This window comes from Propithecus coquereli, unplaced genomic scaffold (genome assembly GCF_000956105.1).
Source record: "Propithecus coquereli isolate 6110/MARCELLA unplaced genomic scaffold, Pcoq_1.0 Scaffold227, whole genome shotgun sequence".
Taxonomy (NCBI): Eukaryota; Metazoa; Chordata; class Mammalia; order Primates; family Indriidae; genus Propithecus; species Propithecus coquereli.
This window is the reverse complement of record NW_012147808.1, coordinates 2,656,863-2,675,595: the sequence shown is the minus strand read 5'-3', so window position 1 is coordinate 2,675,595 and position 18,733 is coordinate 2,656,863. Positions and strand designations below refer to the sequence as shown.

Genomic DNA, 18,733 nt, shown 5'->3' with positions numbered 1-18,733 from the left:
TTCCTTCTTCCTTCCTAGCCGACTACGGGCATTTTCTGATTTCCAAGAGAGGAGGAAAAAACTAGGTCATTTTAAGCTCTTCCTTCACTGGCAACATTGACCCATTTATACTTCTCTTCCCTCAGACCCCCTCCCCCAAGGCCACTCAGCCTGGACATCTGTCCCAGCCAAAATCTCACCTTCCACTGTCCTTGCAGCCCAAAGGCTAGTCCAGTCTCTGTGTCCTGCTCCAGTCTTCTCTCCCCAACCCAGGGAGGAAGTTGGTCTGTAGAGTGGCCCACCCCTAGTTTGGCCTCTGCCTCGGGCCTCAGTTTCCCCGTTGCTAACTTGGATTAGCGATGCCTGCTCTCTAGACCCAGAGGACGAATATCTCTACGGAGGTAGGTCACGGATGGACGAGGAAGGGTCCAGCGCTCGGCGCAGGCTCCGTGCGGTGCCCCCAGCCCCGCCGCTCGGCTGCCCCTCCCCCGCGCGCCCCTCCCTCTCCCTGCTCCCCTCCGCTCCCCTTTCCGCTTCGCCCCTGCCTCTCCTCCCGCCTCTGCGCTCGCTCGGCTCCTTCCTTAGCTGACCTTCCCTTTCCCTCGCGCCCCGTCCCGGGCCCCCAGCGCCCTGCCCGCCGCCGCCTCGGAGCCCCCGCCGCCCGCGCCAGGCCCGGCCCCGCCGCAGCGCGGGCGGTCAGTGCGCAGCCCGGCGCCCGCAGCCCAGAGCCGGCAGCCGGATCGCGGGCTCGAACCGAACGCGACCGCCCGCCGCCCCCGCCAGGTGAGGACAGATCCGGGGAGGGGCGAGCCAAGGTTCCCCTTTCATTGGAAGCGGGGGCGGGGGAAGGCGCGGGGAAATTGGGTCTTTTTTCCTTGAAAGGAGGACCTGGGAGCCTTTTCCTGAAAGAGGCGCAAGGGCTTTCACGCCGAAGCATGGACGGAGGGAAGGTCTGGGTAGAGAGGGTTTGGCTGCCTCTTTCTTGGTGATTTTCTTTTCTTTTCATGAGAAAGGATTGATTGGCTTCTGTGAAAGTGGGATTTACCTCCTTGGGCGGATGAAGGGCTTTCAGGGTAGGTGAGGAAGGTAGTTCTGGCTGGGCTGGAGGGAGGGGTTACCTGGAGAGTGGCGGGGAGGGGGGCTCTGAGGTCCCCTCAACCTGACGTCGCTGCCCCTCCCCGTTGGTTCGGGGCTTCGGGTCAGCCCAGCTCTCTGTGTCCCAGATTTTCTCTCTGAAGATGACTATTTTGAGCCCCACCTGGACCTAGCGAGGACAGCCATTTCCATCCCTGAGCTATGACGCCCACCTGCCGCCCTCCCACCTCTGACCTGCTCAGGGAAGGGGCTTCAGGGAAGGATGGAGACCCAGGGAGGGACCTGGGAAATGGGCACTGGAGGCTGAAACGGAGGCTGGGTACCAGGCACACACAGGAAGACCCCTTGCCACTGGTGGGGTGCACTAGACATGGCAGGGAGGTCGCTGGGGGTAGGGTGGGCAGGTGCTTCTGGGGCATGACCTGCTAGGAAAGTAGCAGGGTCAGGAAGAGTTGAGCTGTTCTCAGTGCTCCCAGAAGACAAAACACTGGAGGGGTTTTTTTGTGTGCTTGCTTTTGTTTGGTTTTGCTTTCTCCTTTCCCCTGAATCCCAAGGCTTATTCCCCTTGTCTCCTCTCCTATTTTTTGCAAAAGTGGAAACTGAGGCAGAGGACTAGTTAGGTGGAGATACCTGTGTCTATGTGGGAAGGGTGATGGGGAGGCAGGCACATGGAATTTGGAGTAAAAAAATCTCTGCTCAAGGCTTGCCTCATTGTTCCATTTGTGACTTTGGGCCAAAATGCTTCCCCTTTTTTGGGGCCTCAGCCTTCTCATCTATAAAATGGGAGAGGGCCCACCTATCTCACAGGTTTGCTGAGACTAGATGCATGGAAAAGAGCTTTGTAGAAGAGAATGCACCGCACACTTGTGAGGTGCAGTCTTCACCGCGTAGATGGGCTCCTTCCCTCCTCCTTGCCCTCACCAAGGGTATTGCTAACCCACAGGGTGCCTTTGTGAGAATTAGAAAAAGTGCCTCTTCTGGAAGGAGACAGTGTTTGGCTGGGCTAGCCATTTGAGGTCTTTATTATGAGAATTATTAGAAGGCACATTTTACCCCAGGTGCCCCTCCAGCAGTTGGAAAAGTGGAATGTGGGCTAGATTCCAGCTCCCTCCTACCCTCAGGTGGGCACCCTTGTGCAGGACACCTCTGCACAGCTGCACCTGTCATCCCTTCTCAGCGGGCCCCCAGTGTCTCTAAGAGACACAGAACTACACACACTTCCAGCATATTTTCTAAAGAAGCCCACATCCCAGGCTGCCTCCGGCTCATTTTTTTCCTGCTTTGTCTCCACTTCAGGGCCTTTGGGTATCAAGCCCCAAAGCCTATGCCCTACTTGGGAGCAGGATGGAATCCCACCCTCAGAGAGTGACTCCTTCGAGTTAAGCAGTGCCTTCATCAAGCTCTCTGCAGTAGGAGTTACTGAGTCCCTAACCTCTCAGGTGAAGAACTGGATCAGATTGCTTTCCTCAGGGCCAAGAACAGAAGCCTCTGCACACGTGTGTAGCACTGCCATTTGCAAACTATGTGCACACCTGCTATCTCAGAGCATCCTCACAGCAAGCTTGTGAGGCAGGTCTCCTACCCATTTACACGGAGGAAGCCATGCCCAGAGAAGTTAAGGAACTTGCCCAAGCTTTCACAGCGTGTAAGTGGTAGAGCCCAGACCCAAGCCCAGATCTAGCTGTCTGCTCTCTCCACTCCACCACTATGGAGGAACAAAGTTGCTGACTTCACAGCCTTGCCAAACCCCTGCTGGAATTGTTGCTCTCCCTCCTTATCCCCAGCAGCCCCTGGCGCTTTCCTTCCCCTCAGTGAGCAGCCCCCAAGCAGGGAGGAAGGAGACACCTTCTCTTTTACTCTGATTTCATGGAGGAGGAAGTACCGCAAGCCCAACTGTTGTGGCCTCCCCAGTGCAGGAAGGGCCCCTCAGTGCAGAGGCCCGAGGTCTAGTGCGAGAGCTGACCCCTGAGTGGGTCAGAGGCCAGAAAAAGGGTCAGCGAGCAGCTATTTCCTTTCCTGCCCTGTGTGAGGGGCAGGCCAAAATAGCCACAGGAAAATGCAGCCAGCTGGAGGGTGAGAGAAACTCAGAGACCCCTGCACACCTGCTGTGTTACCAAGGCCCCTGGGGAGGGACAGGGGTGACCCTAGCAGACAGCCAGAGCATTTCTGCTGGTTTGCGTACGTGCATGTGAGCTTTCACTAGAGAAAAGGGTTTCAGTGCGTGCGCACACGTTTGGAAAATCACTAGCCTAATCCAATGGCTCCCAATGTGTGGTCCCCAGCCCAGCAGCATCAGCATCACCAGGAATTTGCTGGAAATGCACATCCTCAGGCCCTATCCCAGACCTACTGAATAAACTCTGGCGGTGGAGCCCAACTGCGTGTTTAATAAGCCCTCCCGGTGACACTGAGGCACGCTGGAGTTTGAGAAGCAGTGACCTAGTTCAAGGATGGAGGAAAACTGAGACCTAATTGTGGGTCAAGGACAGGGCTGGGAAGAGAACCCAAGTTTCCCAGTCCTAAAGGCCTGGGCGCTTGGAGGCGGCTCCTGCCCAACCCTCCTCTCCTTTCCCTCCGTCTCCTCCTCCTAGGCGCCATGCTGCCGCTTCTGCTGGGCCTGCTGGGCCCGGCGGCCTGCTGGGCACTGGGCCCAGCCCCAGGCGCCGGTGCTTCCGAGCTGCGCTCAGCCTTCTCCGCGGCGCGCACCACCCCTCTGGAGGGCACGTCGGAGATGGCGGTGACCTTCGACAAGGTGTACGTGAACATCGGGGACGACTTCGACGCGGCCACCGGCCAGTTCCGCTGCCGCGTGCCCGGCGCCTACTTCTTCTCCTTCACGGCTGGCAAGGCCCCGCACAAGAGCCTGTCGGTGATGCTGGTGCGCAACCGCGACGAGGTGCAGGCGCTGGCCTTCGACGAGCAGCGGCGGCCCGGTGCGCGCCGCGCGGCCAGCCAGAGCGCCATGCTGCAGCTCGACTACGGCGACACGGTGTGGCTGCGGCTGCACGGCGCCCCGCAGTACGCGCTCGGCGCGCCCGGCGCCACCTTCAGCGGCTACCTGGTGTACGCCGACGCCGACGCCGACGCGCCTGCGCGCGGGCCGCCCGCGCCCCCCGAGCCGCGCTCGGCCTTCTCGGCGGCGCGCACGCGCAGCCTGGTGGGCTCGGACGCGGGCCCCGGGCCGCGGCACCGGCCGCTCGCCTTCGACACGGAGCTCGTCAACATTGGCGGCGACTTCGACGCGGCGGCCGGGGTATTCCGCTGCCGCCTGCCGGGCGCCTACTTCTTCTCCTTTACGCTCGGCAAACTGCCGCGCAAGACGCTGTCTGTGAAGCTGATGAAGAACCGCGACGAGGTGCAGGCCATGATTTACGACGACGGCGCGTCGCGGCGCCGCGAGATGCAGAGCCAGAGCGTGATGCTGCCCTTGCAGCGCGGCGACGCCGTGTGGCTGCTCAGCCACGACCACGACGGCTACGGCGCCTACAGCAACCACGGCAAGTACATCACCTTCTCTGGCTTCCTCGTGTATCCCGACCTCACGCCCGCTGGCCCACCGGGCCTCAGGCCCCCAGAGCTCTGAGCCCGGGCCCGGAGAGGAGCCCGGGAGGGCCCGGGGACGTGGGGGGCTTGCATGCAGAGCGGGGACCGCCGCCCGATCGGCCCGCGGGCTCAAGCACGACTGCCTGCCTCCCCAGCGCGCTGGACTCTACCAATAAAGTGGGCCTCCGCGGCGCTGTCAGCCCAGGGTCCTGCCTCTGTCTCCACTGCGACTCCTTTGCTCCGGGACAGGGAAAGCACTGACAACTGCAGACCCACGGGCCCAAGATGGGGGTAGGAAGTCAGAGGGCAGGATTGGGTCAGGCCCTGGGAGGGCGAGGAGATGAATTTGATTAAACCATATTCGCCTAATCTGTTGTGGGCCTCCCCTTCATGTCCCTGTCCAGTCCATCCCTCTGTCTGACTCCTCGCCATTGAAACTAGGACCTCATTGTTGGACCCGGGCCGATTCCTTTCTGTAACGGCACTCTGCTACCCCACGGGCCACGGGATTCAAGGAAATGGCTTATTACTTTCTCCAGCAGAGCGTGGGAGTGGGATGAGGAGTCGATACCTCGTTGCCCTGACCTTTGCCCTCCTAGGATAGGGAGAGTCATTTGTTAAGGGCAGGGGTTAGACAACTTACTCTGACATAGAATGACACAGGCTCCAGGAGGCCAGAACAGAACATTTTATGGGAAGAACTACAGAGAATCAGGGCTACACCTGCCCCAGCCCACCTCAGTTTATTTCTTTCTCCATTGGTCTTCTCCCAGCCTCACTCTTTCCCCTCTGAGGCGTTCATCTGAAGCTTGTTGAGATAGACCAAGACAGTTTTTTCCTCCCTCCTCCAAAAGAGGTACTGTTCCACCACCTGCTTCCCTCTACTTCTCCAACAGACAGAACTCACTAAGTCCAGTCTGTTCTCCCAGCCCAGATGGGGAACTTGGAGGCTCAGAGACCCCAGAGCCTTGGTTGTGCTTAAAAGGGGTATCTAAATTAGGACTGAGTGCTGAGCACTTACAGGGGTCCTGTAAATTGCACAGAACCTGTCACGGACTGCCAGGGTAGGAGTTGGAGGGTCTGACCTGGACTGACTTGGGGGTCAGCTTCCCTTTCAGCATCTCTTAAACACATTTCTCAACCCTGACTCCTGACTCTTGATCCCAACACACACAAAGACTCACAGACACACACACTCTGCCTGTAAGTCTTGCCCTTAGCTCTGCGCCTGCTCCCTGGGACCTGGAGCTTGGTCTCTTAGCATATCAAGGTCTGAGGAACAAGATGGCGGGGTGTCCAGGGTGCAGGCCAAGCCCAGAGATCTAAACACAGTGGGAAGAACTAGGTGCCAGATGGACGCCCCTGCCTAGGATGGATCTAGCTGGGAGAGATGGGGGAAATGGGAGGGGGGAATGGCAGGTGAAAGGAGAAGTTCAGGGTAAGGGGTCAAGGATGGAGGCCCAGGGTACCAGCACTGGGGGCTGCTCCTGGGGACAGAAACCCTTGCACAGGTCCCAGAGCGTTTCCTGTGCCAGGAGGGCGAAGACCTGGGTCCAACGACCCCTCTCCTCAGCCTCGTTAGCCGCGTGGAGCCGGTAGACACAGGACAGCCCTGTGAGGAGCAGGTGTTCAAAGTCCTGAGGGCTAAGAGGAGGCCCCTTCCGCAGGTCCTGGAGCTGTTGTAGCCGCTGCTCAACACCCTCCAAGTCACTAGGCACGTGGTGCTGCAGGAGGAGTCTGAGTCGGCGGCCTGGATGTGTGGACGCTAGTTCCTCATCCTGGATGTGCAGCTGCCCCATGACATCCAGCTCCAGCCCAGCCCAGAGCAACTGCAAGGGGAGCCACGTAAGGGGTGAGCTGGCCTGAGGAGCGGGGCAGGGAGCAAGAGTGGGCCAGGGGGGCATAAGCAGGCAGTAGGACCCATGCTGGGTTCTCCCTCCCCCCAGCAGGCCCACCCTGAGACATCCCCCTTCCCAACCCTGAGCTTAGGGACCTCTGCACATGCCCACCCCACCCCTTGTCCCATGTTGGGAGGAAAGACCTCAAACATCACTTCCGGGACCTCTGGCTCCTGCAGGCCACCTCCCACGCCGGCGCTGTCCATGGGCTGCCCTGGGGCAGCAGAGAGGAGTGAGGCCCCTGCCATGCTCCACTCTGAACACCCCAGCCTCCCAGAAGTGCCCCTCAGCTGCCTGGTAGGGGTGCCTAGTGCTTCATCAATCTACAAAAGGGCAGGAATGCCATCTCATGCCCCTTTCTCCCCTCTCCCACATGCACATTGACAGTCACCCTCCCAGGCATAGTTCTTGTGGTGCCAAAAGCATCATCCCAGGCCCAATTACCATCTCGGCAAATGCCCAGGACTCCTCCTTTAACTTGCACAATGCCCTTGGTAAAGAGCTCCAGGCCAACGAGTCACAAGACCCTTCCCCTCCTGCTTCCCCTCCCTATAATCATCTAGGGACAGCATCACCTAAAACAGTGCCAGCGACCCTCCCCAAATGATGAGGACCTCTTTGAGAAGAGCCTACCTATTTTTTTTTTTTTTTCTTTTTTTTTTTGAGACAGTGTCTTGCTCTGTTGCCCGGGCTAGAGTGCCATGGCATCAGCCTAGCTCACAGCAACCTCAAACTCCTGGGCTCAAGCGATCCTCCTGCCTCAGCCTCCGAAGTAGCTGGGACTACAGGCATGCACCACCATGCCCGGCTAATTTTTTCTCTATATGTATTTTTTTAGTTGTCCAGATCATTTCTTTCTATTTTTTAGTAGAGACGGGGGTCTCTCTTGCTCAGGCTGGTCTCGAACTCCTGACCTTGAGCGATCCACTCGCCTTGGCCTCCCAGAGTGCTAGGATTACAGGTGTGAGCCACTGCACCCGGCCAGAGCCTACCTATTCTTTACCTGCTCCTCCTCAGTAGTAGATCCTGTGCAAGGCAGGAGGGCAGGACCAGGCTCAGCAGGGTGTCTCTTGTACCTTCCTCCATCATACAACCTGGGGTGTTGCCTAACCCTTGCAGTGATTGTCCCAAGCCCAGGGCAGGTCAAGAGACCTTGCTTTGGGCATCAGCTGGAATAAGCCCAGGGCCCAACTCTAGTCAGGGCCAGCATTAAGGGCACCTAGGGCTATCTCCCTGGGAGTCACTAGGATCTTTCCAGTTCTGGAGGTGAGGGTCACACCATTACCCACCACTGCACACATGAAGCTGGTACCCGTCATGCCCACAGTTCCTATACCCGGCTAGGCTCAGAGCAGACTAGTACAGCAGACTATACTGTCGGCTGGCAGCCTTCCTTGGCTACTGTCCACCCACCCTGAAGCCCGGGTACCTGCATGGTGCTGGGTCGCAGTCACCCCATGGAGACAAATGGCTCCCATGAGGCAGGCCAGGAACTGCAGTGTCGCAGCCATGCTCCAACACGCCCTCTGAGTCTCGCTCTCCTCACAGCTTTCTGCTCCCTCAACTGCCTGCCACAACCCTCAGCTCCAACTTTCCACTGCAGGCTGTTCCTGAATTCTGTTATGCATGTCAGTCTTCAATGCTGAACAGGGAGGGGCTGGCTGTGGCCTTGGTCACCTCCCAGGACTCATTCCATCCCTGAGAAATGGGGAATCTTTGGTTGTTGGCAGGAACTTGGCTCCCTGCTTGTCTGGCCCTCAGCCTGTTCCTCCCCAGATGGGCGGGGTGCTTAGTTAATAGGAAAAAGGTGTTTGGTAGCCAACAGCTCTAGCTTGGCCCTCCAAATGGGTAAGAAAGAGCCCGGGCAGTAACACTACCTTACCATCAGTCCTCACCCTCAAAACATTCTGCAACTGAGGCCAACCCCAAACACCCAGCCCAGCCTCCAGGGAGCCCTTCAGCTGCCAAGAGCATCAGCTGCAAAGCCCCGTCTTCCAACTGCATGGCGGGCTGGGTGGCCAGCCCCTTGGACAGGAAGAGCCAAGCACTCCAATCTCAGGCACGCAGCCACAGGCTGAACAGACCCTAGACTGGCTGGGGTAGGGAGCATCGTCCCCTGGAAGACAGGGAAATCTGTAGCTTCTGAATACTTTGCCCCAGCCCTAGAACCTCCTCTGCTAACAACATTCTCAGCTCAGGCCAGAAACTGGGACAATTTCTTAAGCCCAAGAGTGATGGAAGATCAGGCTACAGGGAGCAGGTCACAGGGCTCAAGACTTAAAAATGACTTGAGATTCTTCCTGGCTTTGACTCTTGGCTCCTGGAACCCTGTGGATGTTTGGGTGGGATGAGTGGATTGGGGTTTCCTTGGTTCCACCCAGGCCGCTGGATCCATCAGCTTCTACCACTCTGATATGGCAAGGGGCTTTCTTTGGCAGTTGTTGAGACTCCCTCCAGTTCTCATTGGAGGCCATGCCACACCCATCCTGAGCCTTTTGGACTGTAAGAACTTTCAATTACGGCTCCAGAATCCCTCTCAGAAATACATCCAGGCCTGTAGGTCACCCTGTCTACCGCTGCACTATTTAGTCCCATTAAAATACAGGGAAACACACCCCTGCCTGTATCTCCCCTCTTCTGAGTTAAAGTGTCATTTCTACCAATTATAAGCACACAGGAAGTGGTGAATCTAAGTAGGAATTTATTTACACAGACACTCAATTATAGATAAGGTGCTTTCTAGGACCGACATGCCTTCCACGGAGCTACTTGGATTCAGGCTTCTTGGCTTCAGGCTTCTGGTCTCCAGCTTCAAGTTTGAGACTCTCAGGGGGCTGGCGATAGGCAGGGAAAGCCTCCCAGGGGCTATTCAGGTCAAACTTGCGGAACTCCTGGGACAACTCCACCGGCTCAGCCACCACCCGCTTCACCTCATCGTCATAGCGTACCTGCAGGAACAAAAGGCAAGCTTGAGCACCGAGGAAGGCCTTGTTACAGCCAGGAAGAAGAAGTCCACTTTCACAAGGCCAAGGGTAAGACTTCTCCAGCCCCTGTCCCTCTCTGTTCTTGACTCCTATTCCGTCCTCTTCCCAGGCTCTGTCGATAAATCTCCATCCACATCTGTGTTACCTATCAGGTCATATCCCAACCAGCTAGTGTGTGGCATTCCAAAATGGCCTCTACCTCTCATGCCCTGCCCTGTCAGGCCAGCACCCGTCAGACTCCCCTGCCCACCACCACCACGTCATGAGCTCACCCCTTTCCCAGGAGAAGTGACTCTGCTCACCCATCCACACATTCTTGTAATGACAAACATTAAGAAGCAGTCAGTAGCTGTAAAGAGTAAATCTAAACTGCAACCGCAGACACACAACTTCAGGCCCTATGGCCTTGGTATTTTCACTGTCAAGATCTAACACAGTACATCCAGCTTGGGTCTTCTTGTTATTGGGGGAGCAGATAAATAAAGTAGGATAATCAGGTGCTGGGGTGAAGAGGCAATCCAGGTAAGGGAGATGACAGGGGTGAGTGAAAGGGAGGAGAGAGGGAAGTAGCCCTTACCAGAAGTAGCTTGAGAGAGAAATGGGAGCATGCAAAGCACTAAGAAAACGGGAGCATTTCGGGACTAAAGGAGCAGGGCTAGAGTGCTACAAATCTCGATATTTCTAAAAAGTTACTTTGCTACAAAATTCACATATGTGTATGTATATGATAGACTATCTTCCTGCTAATAACTTGCAGTACCACTGAAATTCTTCATAAGGTCCTTGTAGTTATTAGTCCTGCCTCAGTGGCCATTCTTGAGGGCTGAACATTTAGTGTCCTCCTTGTCAACTGTCTTCCCAAAAATCCAAGGCAGCATGAAATAATCCACACTTTCAGTTCTCGGGGACAGACTGTGTCCTCAAGGCTGACTTGATCATTACAATGATGGCTAGCATCAGCTGAACATTTACAGTACACCAGGCTTTACACATACATCATTTAATGCCTGCCACGCATCTATTAAATGCTATTATTACTCTCATTTTACAGATGAGAAAACTGAGTCACAGTCAAAGTAAGTAAAAGGAAGCCAGGATTTGAATCCAGAGGCCATGCTTTTAAACCACCACAATCCACAGTCCGTATTTCCTGCCATGCCCAGGATCCCCCAGGTTCCCCGCAAGTCCCTCCCTAAAGATGCTGCCCTATTTCCAAGGCTCCTACCTCAACATAGCCACATAGAGGGAAGTCTTTCCGGAAAGGATGTCCCTCAAAGCCATAGTCTGTGAGGATCCTTCTTAGGTCAGGATGGTTAGCAAAAAAGATTCCAAACATGTCCCAGACCTAGAAAAGAGAGGTTCTCAAGCAACCAGTCCATCAGGGCCAACAACAGGGGTAAGGGGCTGCACTGCATCCCGTAGTTTCAACCAGTTCCACAGATCTGGCCCAGAGGCAGGGTCCATCATGTCCAGTAACTCACCTCCCTCTCATACCAGTTGGCTGCCTTGAACACAGAGACGATGGATTCAATGGGCGTCAGCTCATCTGTGTAGGTCTTCACACGGATCCGTGAGTTGAAGCGCAGAGACAGTAGGTTGTAGACAACCTAGGGAGAACAAAGGGAGCTGGAAGACCTAGATGGCCACAGGCTGAGGCATCTGGAGTGGGAATCCCTGATTGGGAGTATCAATGTACCAGAGGATATAGGGTGGCTCTGACCTCCACCCTGTGACCCTACCTTCTGTTCTGAAGCTCAAAACCTCAAGCTGCTCCTACGCTTACAACTACTTCCAAAGGCCCAGGCCACAGCTATTGCTCAGCATATCAGCATGTCTGTCTCTGCTCATGCTACTCCCTTTGTCTGGGGTATCTCCCTAGTCCACCCAGCCCCTGCCCTCACTAGGCTTACTTTCTGGTTTCCTGCTCATCTGTTAAGATTCAGCACAAACGTTCTCTCTCTTCAAAGAAGCCTCCCAGACAAGGCCAAGTGCCTCTCCTGCATTCTTAAAACATCCCTCTAACAACCCATGTATTATATGTTACTACAGTAAGCTGTTCGTGTATTTATGTGTCTCTCTTCCTCACTAGAGTGTGGAGGACTCCTGGATGGCAATACTGGGTAATATTTCTTTCTCTTTATATTTTGTTTTTTTATTATTTTAACATTTTCATTATTTCTTTCTCAATGCCAGGGTCTGGCAAATAGTAAATAATCAGTAAATACTAACAGTTAAACGTATTGAGAGCTTACTGTGTGCGAGCAATTTACCCACACTATCTTATTTGATCCTTACGACCATCCAAGAAGACAGGGATGACTTTATACTTATTTTGCAAATAAGAAAATTAAAGCTCAGAAAGATTAAAGCAAATGTTTGAGGTCACACAGTCTTCTGTGGCAGAGCCAAAATTCATACTTGAGGTCTGCCTGGTTCTGAAGCCTTGGTATAACTGCTGTGTTCTATTGTTTGACCCAAACTGAAATCGAGGTTATGGTTCCCACAGGTAGCTGTCACCCTGAAACTACCCTGTCCCCTTTCATACCTGTGGTCTCCAAACCTTCTCAAATCTCCTCACTGACCTCAAAACGGTTCTGCCGAGTTGGGACGTCCACTGCTGTCAAGTCAGCCAAGGATCTGAATTGTGCATTGATGTGATCCTTGAGGAAAGTCAGCACTGGGATGACTCCATCAGGATGAATGCAGATCTCTAACTCATTGAAGCAGGACACCTGCAGACATGAAAGGGAAGGGAGAGGGAACAAAGAGCTACTGAAGGAGCAGCTAACTTCAGCTGGGGTCACCTGGTTTAATGCACAGAAAGAAGCCCAAGTTTGGGATAAAGGAGTCTGTGGTTTCTTTGAAACCAGGTTGCCCACTCCCACATTCCCTGAAAACATAGTTCTTTCTCGACCCAGACCCAAAGAACAGTAATAAATATTACCTGAACTTGTTGGACATACTTGGGCAGGATTTCAGCCACATATTCTCCAAAAGCTGAGAGTTGTTTGTGGGCCACATCGTTCTGTGGTCTGACAGTGGCTGGAAGCAAAAGGCGTATTTGACAAAAGAATGGAGAAGGTAGCAGCCAGCCCTGCATCCAATCTCTTGGGCTTGTAAGGGATGTCATCAGCCAGCAGGGCTCCCTGTATAACCTCGAGAAAGGTGCAGTGCAGGGTTCCTCTTCCAGAGACTAGGAACTGATGAAAACTTGGGAAAAATGTCACCTCACTAGACAGTGCACAAAGACTCTTATTACTGCAGCTGGGGTGTTTGCCTCTTCTCGGAATTATTCCACGGTTCTTCCCACACATGGCCTGCATTTCTGCTAGAGCTCTGTCTTAGCTCTTCTATCAGACTAGGAGCTCTTTGAGGATGGGAACCAGAACTTTTGCTTCTCTGTACCTTCTTAGCACTTAGCTTATACCAGGTTCTCAAGCTAAGAACTTCAGGGCTGAAGAGCCCTCACAAAATGTTTTGTTAAAACTTTTTATTTATTTATTTTTATATCAATGAGAAAACTGAGGCCCAGAAAGGGGGATATGCCAGGTCTCCTAACTCCCAGTCTGCTTATGTTGACTGTAACATAACATCTCCATAGCTCATTCGTGCAACCCTAAATCACCGAGCACTCGTAAGTCACAGGCTGAAGAGTAACAGTTAAGTGTTCTCTGCTTTTGGTAGCTGGCAGGCCTGCTCTGTCAATTCACTAGGAAGGTGACCCTGGGTAATTTAATTCTCTGTACTGTTTCCTGAACTACAGTATAGAGAGTAAAATATTATCTCTCTCATAAGGTTGTTGTGAGGACCAAATAAGATCATTCACTAAAACGCTTATCGAGGTGCCTGGCACGCAGCAAGCACTCAATTAACGTGAGCTACTATTACCACTGGGCTTTGAATCCTAAAAGTTATGTTTTCTGCTCTCAAAGAGCTGACGGTTTAATTAGAGGAAAAGATCATGGAAACGTATAAGGGACAATCAGGGCCATAACAGAGAGGCCTAATGACACAGGGAGGGCTCAATTCGGCCTGCGGAGTGAAGAATACAGCAGTTAGATCTACAAGGACAACTACAGATTTGCAAGGAGGACGCACGGAAGGGCATCCTAGGGCAAAAACAAACATCCAACGAAGAGAAAGAAGAACCCCGCCCGCAGGTAGTTCGGAGAAAAGCGCTTCCCCAACATACTCACGGCGCGTGTCGGCCGCGGCGCTCTCCCTCCTCACTGGCAACAACAGCACCGAGGGTCGCCCAGCTCCTGCATAGAGAGATAAAAGGAACAGGCACGAGCGGTGAGGCGTGAGAAGTTCTCTGCGCTGGGCGCGCCTTTGCTCCTGACCCCAGCCTCAGCCAGCTGCCGCCTGCTCACCCCTGGCCAGCGTCGCGGCCCCCACAAGCCTGCGCCACCAGACTTTGGCCGCTGTCGCCGCCATGTTCCCTGGACGCAGACCAGGCAGCCAAGGGACAACCCACGGGACACGGAGCACCAAGGGCAAGGACCGGAAGGGGAAGTGTGCAGCGGTACTTCTTCCGGGCGGACGCGGGGTCGGAAGCGGAGGTTCCGGGATCTGGGCACCGGGATGAAAGGAGGGAACACAGGTGAGAAAGCGAGACCGACAGGTAGGGAAACCGTGAGGTGAACGTAGCCCTAGCTCGGTGTGGCAGAGGCTGGAGAGAAGGCGAGGACGCTGAAGAACCGGACGGGTGAGAGGAGGGGCGGGGGCGGGCGTTCTGGCTTCTACGTTCCACACCCCTCCCCCGCTTCCTGAGCCAAGCTTTTGACGAAGGCGGGCGGGTCTGAGCGGGAATAACAGTTTCCCTGGCGACCGTTTCCCAGGCGACTCCAGGTGGAGAGAGGACACTACGTCGGGAGATGGGCCCCCTCATCCCCCAGGCTAGGGACGGCTGAGTTTTGTCTCCATTTCTGGGACTCAGCCTTGGGGAGTCATTAGGGTGAGCAGGGAAGTAGGGGAAACAAGCCCAGAAGAGACCAAATGTGGGACTGACGGATATCCCAGGCCAAGCCTCATATTGGAGAGTTTGGACTCCGTGCGCGGGGGAAGAGGGAACCTGGCCACAAGGACGTGGGGGTCTTTTTTGTCTGGTTCTGCTGCCCCTGAGATTCACTAGCTTTATGCCCAAGTTATTTGGTTAGTAAGGTTTTCAGAATTATAGGCTTCCTGCAGTCCTTTGCTTTCGTATGTTGACCTAAATCCCAAGTATTTTACATCATGGAAAGAAATTGGAACTTTTATTGATTTCGTTGGGGGAGGGGCGCCACTGGAGGAGAATGAACCCGTATTTGGTTGAAGCAGAGTGTCAGGGACAACATTGGCAAGACCAACACTAAGGCTAATCTGGACCCACTTTGCTCTCCCTTTTTCCTTTAACGTCCCTGAGTTGGACAGTTGGATCCATAGACTATGGTTGTGAATTCCCCAAGTTATTCACGGTGGTGATGCTTTGCAGACAGCCGGCAGAGAGAGAAGCTGGCTACCATGGAATCACCCGAGGAGCCTGGAGCATCCATGGATGAGAACTACTTTGTGAACTACACTTTCAAAGATCGGTCCCACTCAGGCCGTGTGGCTCAAGGCATCATGAAACTGTGTCTGGAGGAGGAGCTCTTTGCTGATGTCACCATTTCAGTGGAAGGCCGGGAGTTTCAGCTCCATCGGCTGGTTCTCTCAGCTCAGAGCTGCTTCTTCCGGTCCATGTTCACTTCCAACCTGAAGGAGGCCCACAACCGGGTCATTGTGCTGCAGGATGTCAGTGAGTCTGTTTTCCAGCTCCTGGTTGATTATATCTACCATGGGACTGTGAAACTTCGAGCTGATGAGTTGCAGGAAATTTATGAGGTGTCAGACATGTATCAGCTGACATCTCTCTTTGAGGAATGTTCTCGGTTTTTGGCCCGCACAGTGCAGGTGGGAAATTGTCTTCAGGTGATGTGGCTGGCAGATCGGCACAGTGATCCTGAGCTCTACACTGCTGCCAAGCACTGTGCCAAGACCCACCTGGCCCAGTTGCAGAACACAGAGGAATTTCTCCACTTGCCCCATCATCTACTCACTGATATCATCTCGGGTAAGTTTCAGAAGAGGGCATATCATATCCAGCTTCTTGTTCAGTGTATGTTCTAGTTCAGGAGAAAGGAACCTTCAGGCTTCGTGGTGTTAGTTTACATTATTATTCCTACGTTACTATTGAGACACTTGAGAGAGGTTGAGTTGAGATTCAGTGCATTTGTTGTCAGAGACAGTCCCTTACCGAGGAAGAAGCCAACACTCACCCACAAAAGGTAGTGAGGAGCTATTTGTATTATACTCTGATCTCTCCTGTGCCTAAGTGTTCTCATCTCTCCTGTACTTTGTGTGTACTTATGAGTTTAATTACCTATTTAAATTGATGATGAGTCAAGATAGCTAATAAGCTTGACCCTGCAAGTTAGGTATAACCATACTTTAGATTTGAGCTCTACAGCCTAGTAGGTTGTTTCCATGGCAGATGGGAACATATCAAGCCATCCATTTTGATTTCAAAAAGCAAGGCAATTTTAGGTTAATTTCTTGTATGTATGTACGTATGTATACACACATGGTGGTAGTCTAATAAAATGGTTCACATCTTTAAAGCCCCTTACTCTAAATTTCCCTTTTGGATTATCAGATTGTCATTACCATGTCTTTCCTCTGGCTCTCACAGATGGAGTTCCATGTTCCCAGAACCCAACAGAGGCAATAGAAGCCTGGATCAATTTTAACAAAGAGGAAAGAGAGGCTTTTGCAGAGTCACTCAGGACTAGCTTGAAGGTAAGGCAGATTTCTTAAGAGCTAGGACGTCATACTCTCCATACATTCCAGCCATCAGTTGGCCTAGCCTTTTTTTTTTTTTTTTTTCCCGAGACACAGTCTGGCTCCATTGCCCTGGCTAGAGTACCATGGCATCAGCCTAGCTCACAGCAACCTCAAACTTCTGGGCTCAAGCCATCCTCCTGCCTCAGCTTCCCGAGTAGCTGGGACTACAGGCATGCGCCACCATGCCCGGCTAATCTTTTCTGTATATATATTTTTTAGTTGTCCAGATAATTTCATTCTATTTAGTAGAGATGGGGTCTCGCTCTTGCTCAGGCTGGTCTCGAACTCCTGACCTTGAGCGATCCACCTGCCTCGGCCTCCAAGAGAGCTAGGATTACAGGCATGAGCCACCGTGCCCGGCCGGCCTGGCCTTTTTTTGATGGCTGTTGAGTAAGTCATCTCCGGCTTGAAGTTGATATGAGCTGGGGAGAAGGATGTGTTTGTGACCCCCAAAACCAATCTATGAGCTTCAGATGTCATTGAGAGAACTACTTTCATCACAGAGTTAACAGTCTTAAGCACCCTTTGTCTGAAGCACCAGCTTACAATAGTTTTTAAAAAGCTGCAAGGATGAGTGTAACATACTGACTTAACATAAAATGTCTCAAAGAAAGTGATTATAGGAGACCCAGGATGACATATAGTAACTAGAGGGGATTGTATTAGAGCAAGATAAAAGTGTGAGGGCCCAGACTTTAAGAATATATGTCTTAGCTGATCCTTAGCCTAGAACTGATAGCTGTAATTTATAATTTTAATTTTGCCAATAGGAAATTGGGGAGAATGTGCACATTTACCTGATTGGGAAAGAGTCATCTCGTACTCACTCGTTGGCGGTGTCCTTGCACTGTGCAGAAGATGACTCCATCAGTGTAAGTGGCCAAAACAGCTTATGCCACCAGATCACTGCAGCCTGCAAGCATGGTGGAGACTTGTATGTGGTGGGAGGCTCCATACCACGACGCATGTGGAAGTGCAACAATGCCACCGTTGACTGGGAGTGGTGTGCACCTTTGCCTCGGGACCGGCTCCAGCACACCCTGGTGTCTGTGCCCGGGAAAGATGCCATATATTCATTGGGTGGCAAGACACTGCAGGATACCCTCTCCAATGCGGTCATCTATTATCGGGTAGGTGATAACGTGTGGACAGAGACAACCCAGCTAGAGGTGGCTGTGTCAGGGGCTGCTGGTGCCAACCTCAATGGGATCATCTACTTACTAGGGGGGGAGGAGAACGATCTGGACTTCTTTACCAAACCTTCCCGACTCATCCAGTGCTTTGACACAGAGACAGACAAATGCCATGTGAAGCCCTATGTGCTGCCCTTTGCAGGCCGCATGCACGCAGCTGTGCATAAGGATTTGGTGTTCATCGTGGCTGAAGGGGACTCCCTGGTGTGCTACAATCCCCTGCTAGACAGCTTTACCCGGCTCTGCCTTCCTGAGGCCTGGAGCTCTGCCCCATCCCTCTGGAAGATTGCCAGCTGTAATGGAAGCATCTATGTCTTCCGGGACCGATATAAAAAGGGGGATGCCAACACCTACAAGCTTGACCCTGCCACTTCAGCGATAACTGTCACGAGAGGCATTAAGGTGTTGCTTACCAATTTGCAGTTTGTGTTGGCCTAAGGCTGTGGGGGGAATGCAGCTGACTCCTTTGCCCTCTCCCTTTGCAGCACCTCCCTACCCATACTCGAAGTCCCTTGGGCCCCAATTCAGTGTAATGTTATTTTTTGGGCACAGTTTAGAAAGGCAGCGACTGTCCTTCCCCAAACCCATGTAAGTGTTCTGTTTGGGGCTTTTTGGACTGCCGCTGCTCAGCTGGCCACTTGAACTGAGAGTAGGCCAGCCTGTTCTCTGCTGCTCCTTGGTAATCCTGTGCCACACTACAGATTGCTTAGAGTAAGCCTCCCCTCTTTACCTGATCAATGTTGAATAGAAGCACCCCTGATCCCAGGGCAGAAGGAAAGATGCCCAGTCATACTTTTTTTCTATAGCCTGCGAAGTGGCTGGTTGATAATTTTTCCACAAATAATTAGGTGTTAGAGTTTTCCTTCAGGTTTTGGTTGCCACAGTGGAGTGAAATGAAGGTGTGCTTCACCAGTAAGCGTCAACTCTAGAATTCAGGATGTTCCTTCTATTGCTTTCTTGTCTGTCAGGAAATGTAATTTTGGTTTTATTTTTGGCTTATTTCAAGAGGTAAGCCAGAAAGTAGAAAGGATTATTTCTGATTAATAGCAGAAACTATTCAATGCTAGGCTATTAAAAAAAAAGTAAAAAATAGCAGAAACTTTTTCCAAACTCAAAAATACAAGATCTCTTCTCTTAAATGCTCTAAGTTAAGTCAAGAGCTAGGAACTGTTCATACAAA

General features: G+C 52.9%; 4 protein-coding genes across 5 annotated transcripts; 2 read left to right on the top strand and 2 right to left on the bottom strand.

Annotated features, from left to right (window-relative positions):
- The first annotated feature begins 725 nt into the window (after positions 1 to 725).
- Positions 726 to 4,823, top strand: C1QTNF4 (C1q and tumor necrosis factor related protein 4). The gene is made up of 2 exons (XM_012645160.1): positions 726 to 762; positions 3,666 to 4,823. Exon 2 carries the CDS (start codon positions 3,671 to 3,673, stop codon positions 4,655 to 4,657), a length of 987 nt encoding a protein of 328 aa, XP_012500614.1. The 5' UTR covers positions 726 to 762; positions 3,666 to 3,670; the 3' UTR covers positions 4,658 to 4,823.
- Positions 4,824 to 6,050: 1,227 nt separating this feature from the next.
- On the bottom strand, positions 6,051 to 8,094 carry FAM180B (family with sequence similarity 180, member B). Its single transcript, XM_012645102.1, has 3 exons — positions 7,945 to 8,094; positions 6,659 to 6,729; positions 6,051 to 6,446 (listed from the first exon to the last, which is right to left on the bottom strand). Exons 1-3 carry the CDS (start codon positions 8,024 to 8,026, stop codon positions 6,051 to 6,053), a joined length of 549 nt encoding a protein of 182 aa, XP_012500556.1. The 5' UTR covers positions 8,027 to 8,094.
- Positions 8,095 to 9,203: 1,109 nt separating this feature from the next.
- Positions 9,204 to 14,012, bottom strand: NDUFS3 (NADH dehydrogenase (ubiquinone) Fe-S protein 3, 30kDa (NADH-coenzyme Q reductase)). Its single transcript, XM_012645158.1, has 7 exons — positions 13,873 to 14,012; positions 13,696 to 13,761; positions 12,444 to 12,541; positions 12,082 to 12,231; positions 10,981 to 11,106; positions 10,725 to 10,844; positions 9,204 to 9,463 (listed from the first exon to the last, which is right to left on the bottom strand). Exons 1-7 carry the CDS (start codon positions 13,934 to 13,936, stop codon positions 9,281 to 9,283), a joined length of 807 nt encoding a protein of 268 aa, XP_012500612.1. The 5' UTR covers positions 13,937 to 14,012; the 3' UTR covers positions 9,204 to 9,280.
- A 6-nt stretch (positions 14,013 to 14,018) lies between these two features.
- On the top strand, positions 14,019 to 18,600 carry KBTBD4 (kelch repeat and BTB (POZ) domain containing 4). Of its 2 annotated transcripts, none has more exons than XM_012645156.1 (4): positions 14,019 to 14,102; positions 14,973 to 15,590; positions 16,209 to 16,315; positions 17,131 to 18,600. In XM_012645156.1, exons 1-4 carry the CDS (start codon positions 14,084 to 14,086, stop codon positions 17,989 to 17,991), a joined length of 1,605 nt encoding a protein of 534 aa, XP_012500610.1. In that variant the 5' UTR covers positions 14,019 to 14,083; the 3' UTR covers positions 17,992 to 18,600. The 2 variants fall into 2 exon arrangements, with proteins under 2 accessions (XP_012500610.1, XP_012500611.1); XM_012645157.1 differs by having other exon boundaries at positions 14,064 to 14,207.
- The last annotated feature ends 133 nt before the right edge of the window (positions 18,601 to 18,733 follow it).

Coding starts and splice junctions, on each gene's coding strand:
- NDUFS3 (XM_012645158.1), bottom strand. CDS start 13,936: ATGGCGGCGACAGCGGCCAAAGTCTGGTGGCGCAGGCTTGTGGGGGCC. Junction 12,232..12,443: donor AGTATGTCCAACAAGTTCAG/GTAATATTTATT, acceptor TCATGTCTGCAG/GTGTCCTGCTTCAATGAGTT. Junction 11,107..12,081: donor CTCGGCAGAACCGTTTTGAG/GTCAGTGAGGAG, acceptor TGTTCTCCCTAG/GTTGTCTACAACCTACTGTC.
- C1QTNF4 (XM_012645160.1), top strand. CDS start 3,671: ATGCTGCCGCTTCTGCTGGGCCTGCTGGGCCCGGCGGCCTGCTGGGCA.
- FAM180B (XM_012645102.1), bottom strand. CDS start 8,026: ATGGCTGCGACACTGCAGTTCCTGGCCTGCCTCATGGGAGCCATTTGT. Junction 6,730..7,944: donor TGCGACCCAGCACCATGCAG/GTACCCGGGCTT, acceptor CTGCTGCCCCAG/GGCAGCCCATGGACAGCGCC. Junction 6,447..6,658: donor TCCCGGAAGTGATGTTTGAG/GTCTTTCCTCCC, acceptor CTCCCCTTGCAG/TTGCTCTGGGCTGGGCTGGA.
- KBTBD4 (XM_012645156.1), top strand. Junction 15,591..16,208: donor ACTCACTGATATCATCTCGG/GTAAGTTTCAGA, acceptor TGGCTCTCACAG/ATGGAGTTCCATGTTCCCAG. Junction 16,316..17,130: donor CACTCAGGACTAGCTTGAAG/GTAAGGCAGATT, acceptor TTTTGCCAATAG/GAAATTGGGGAGAATGTGCA.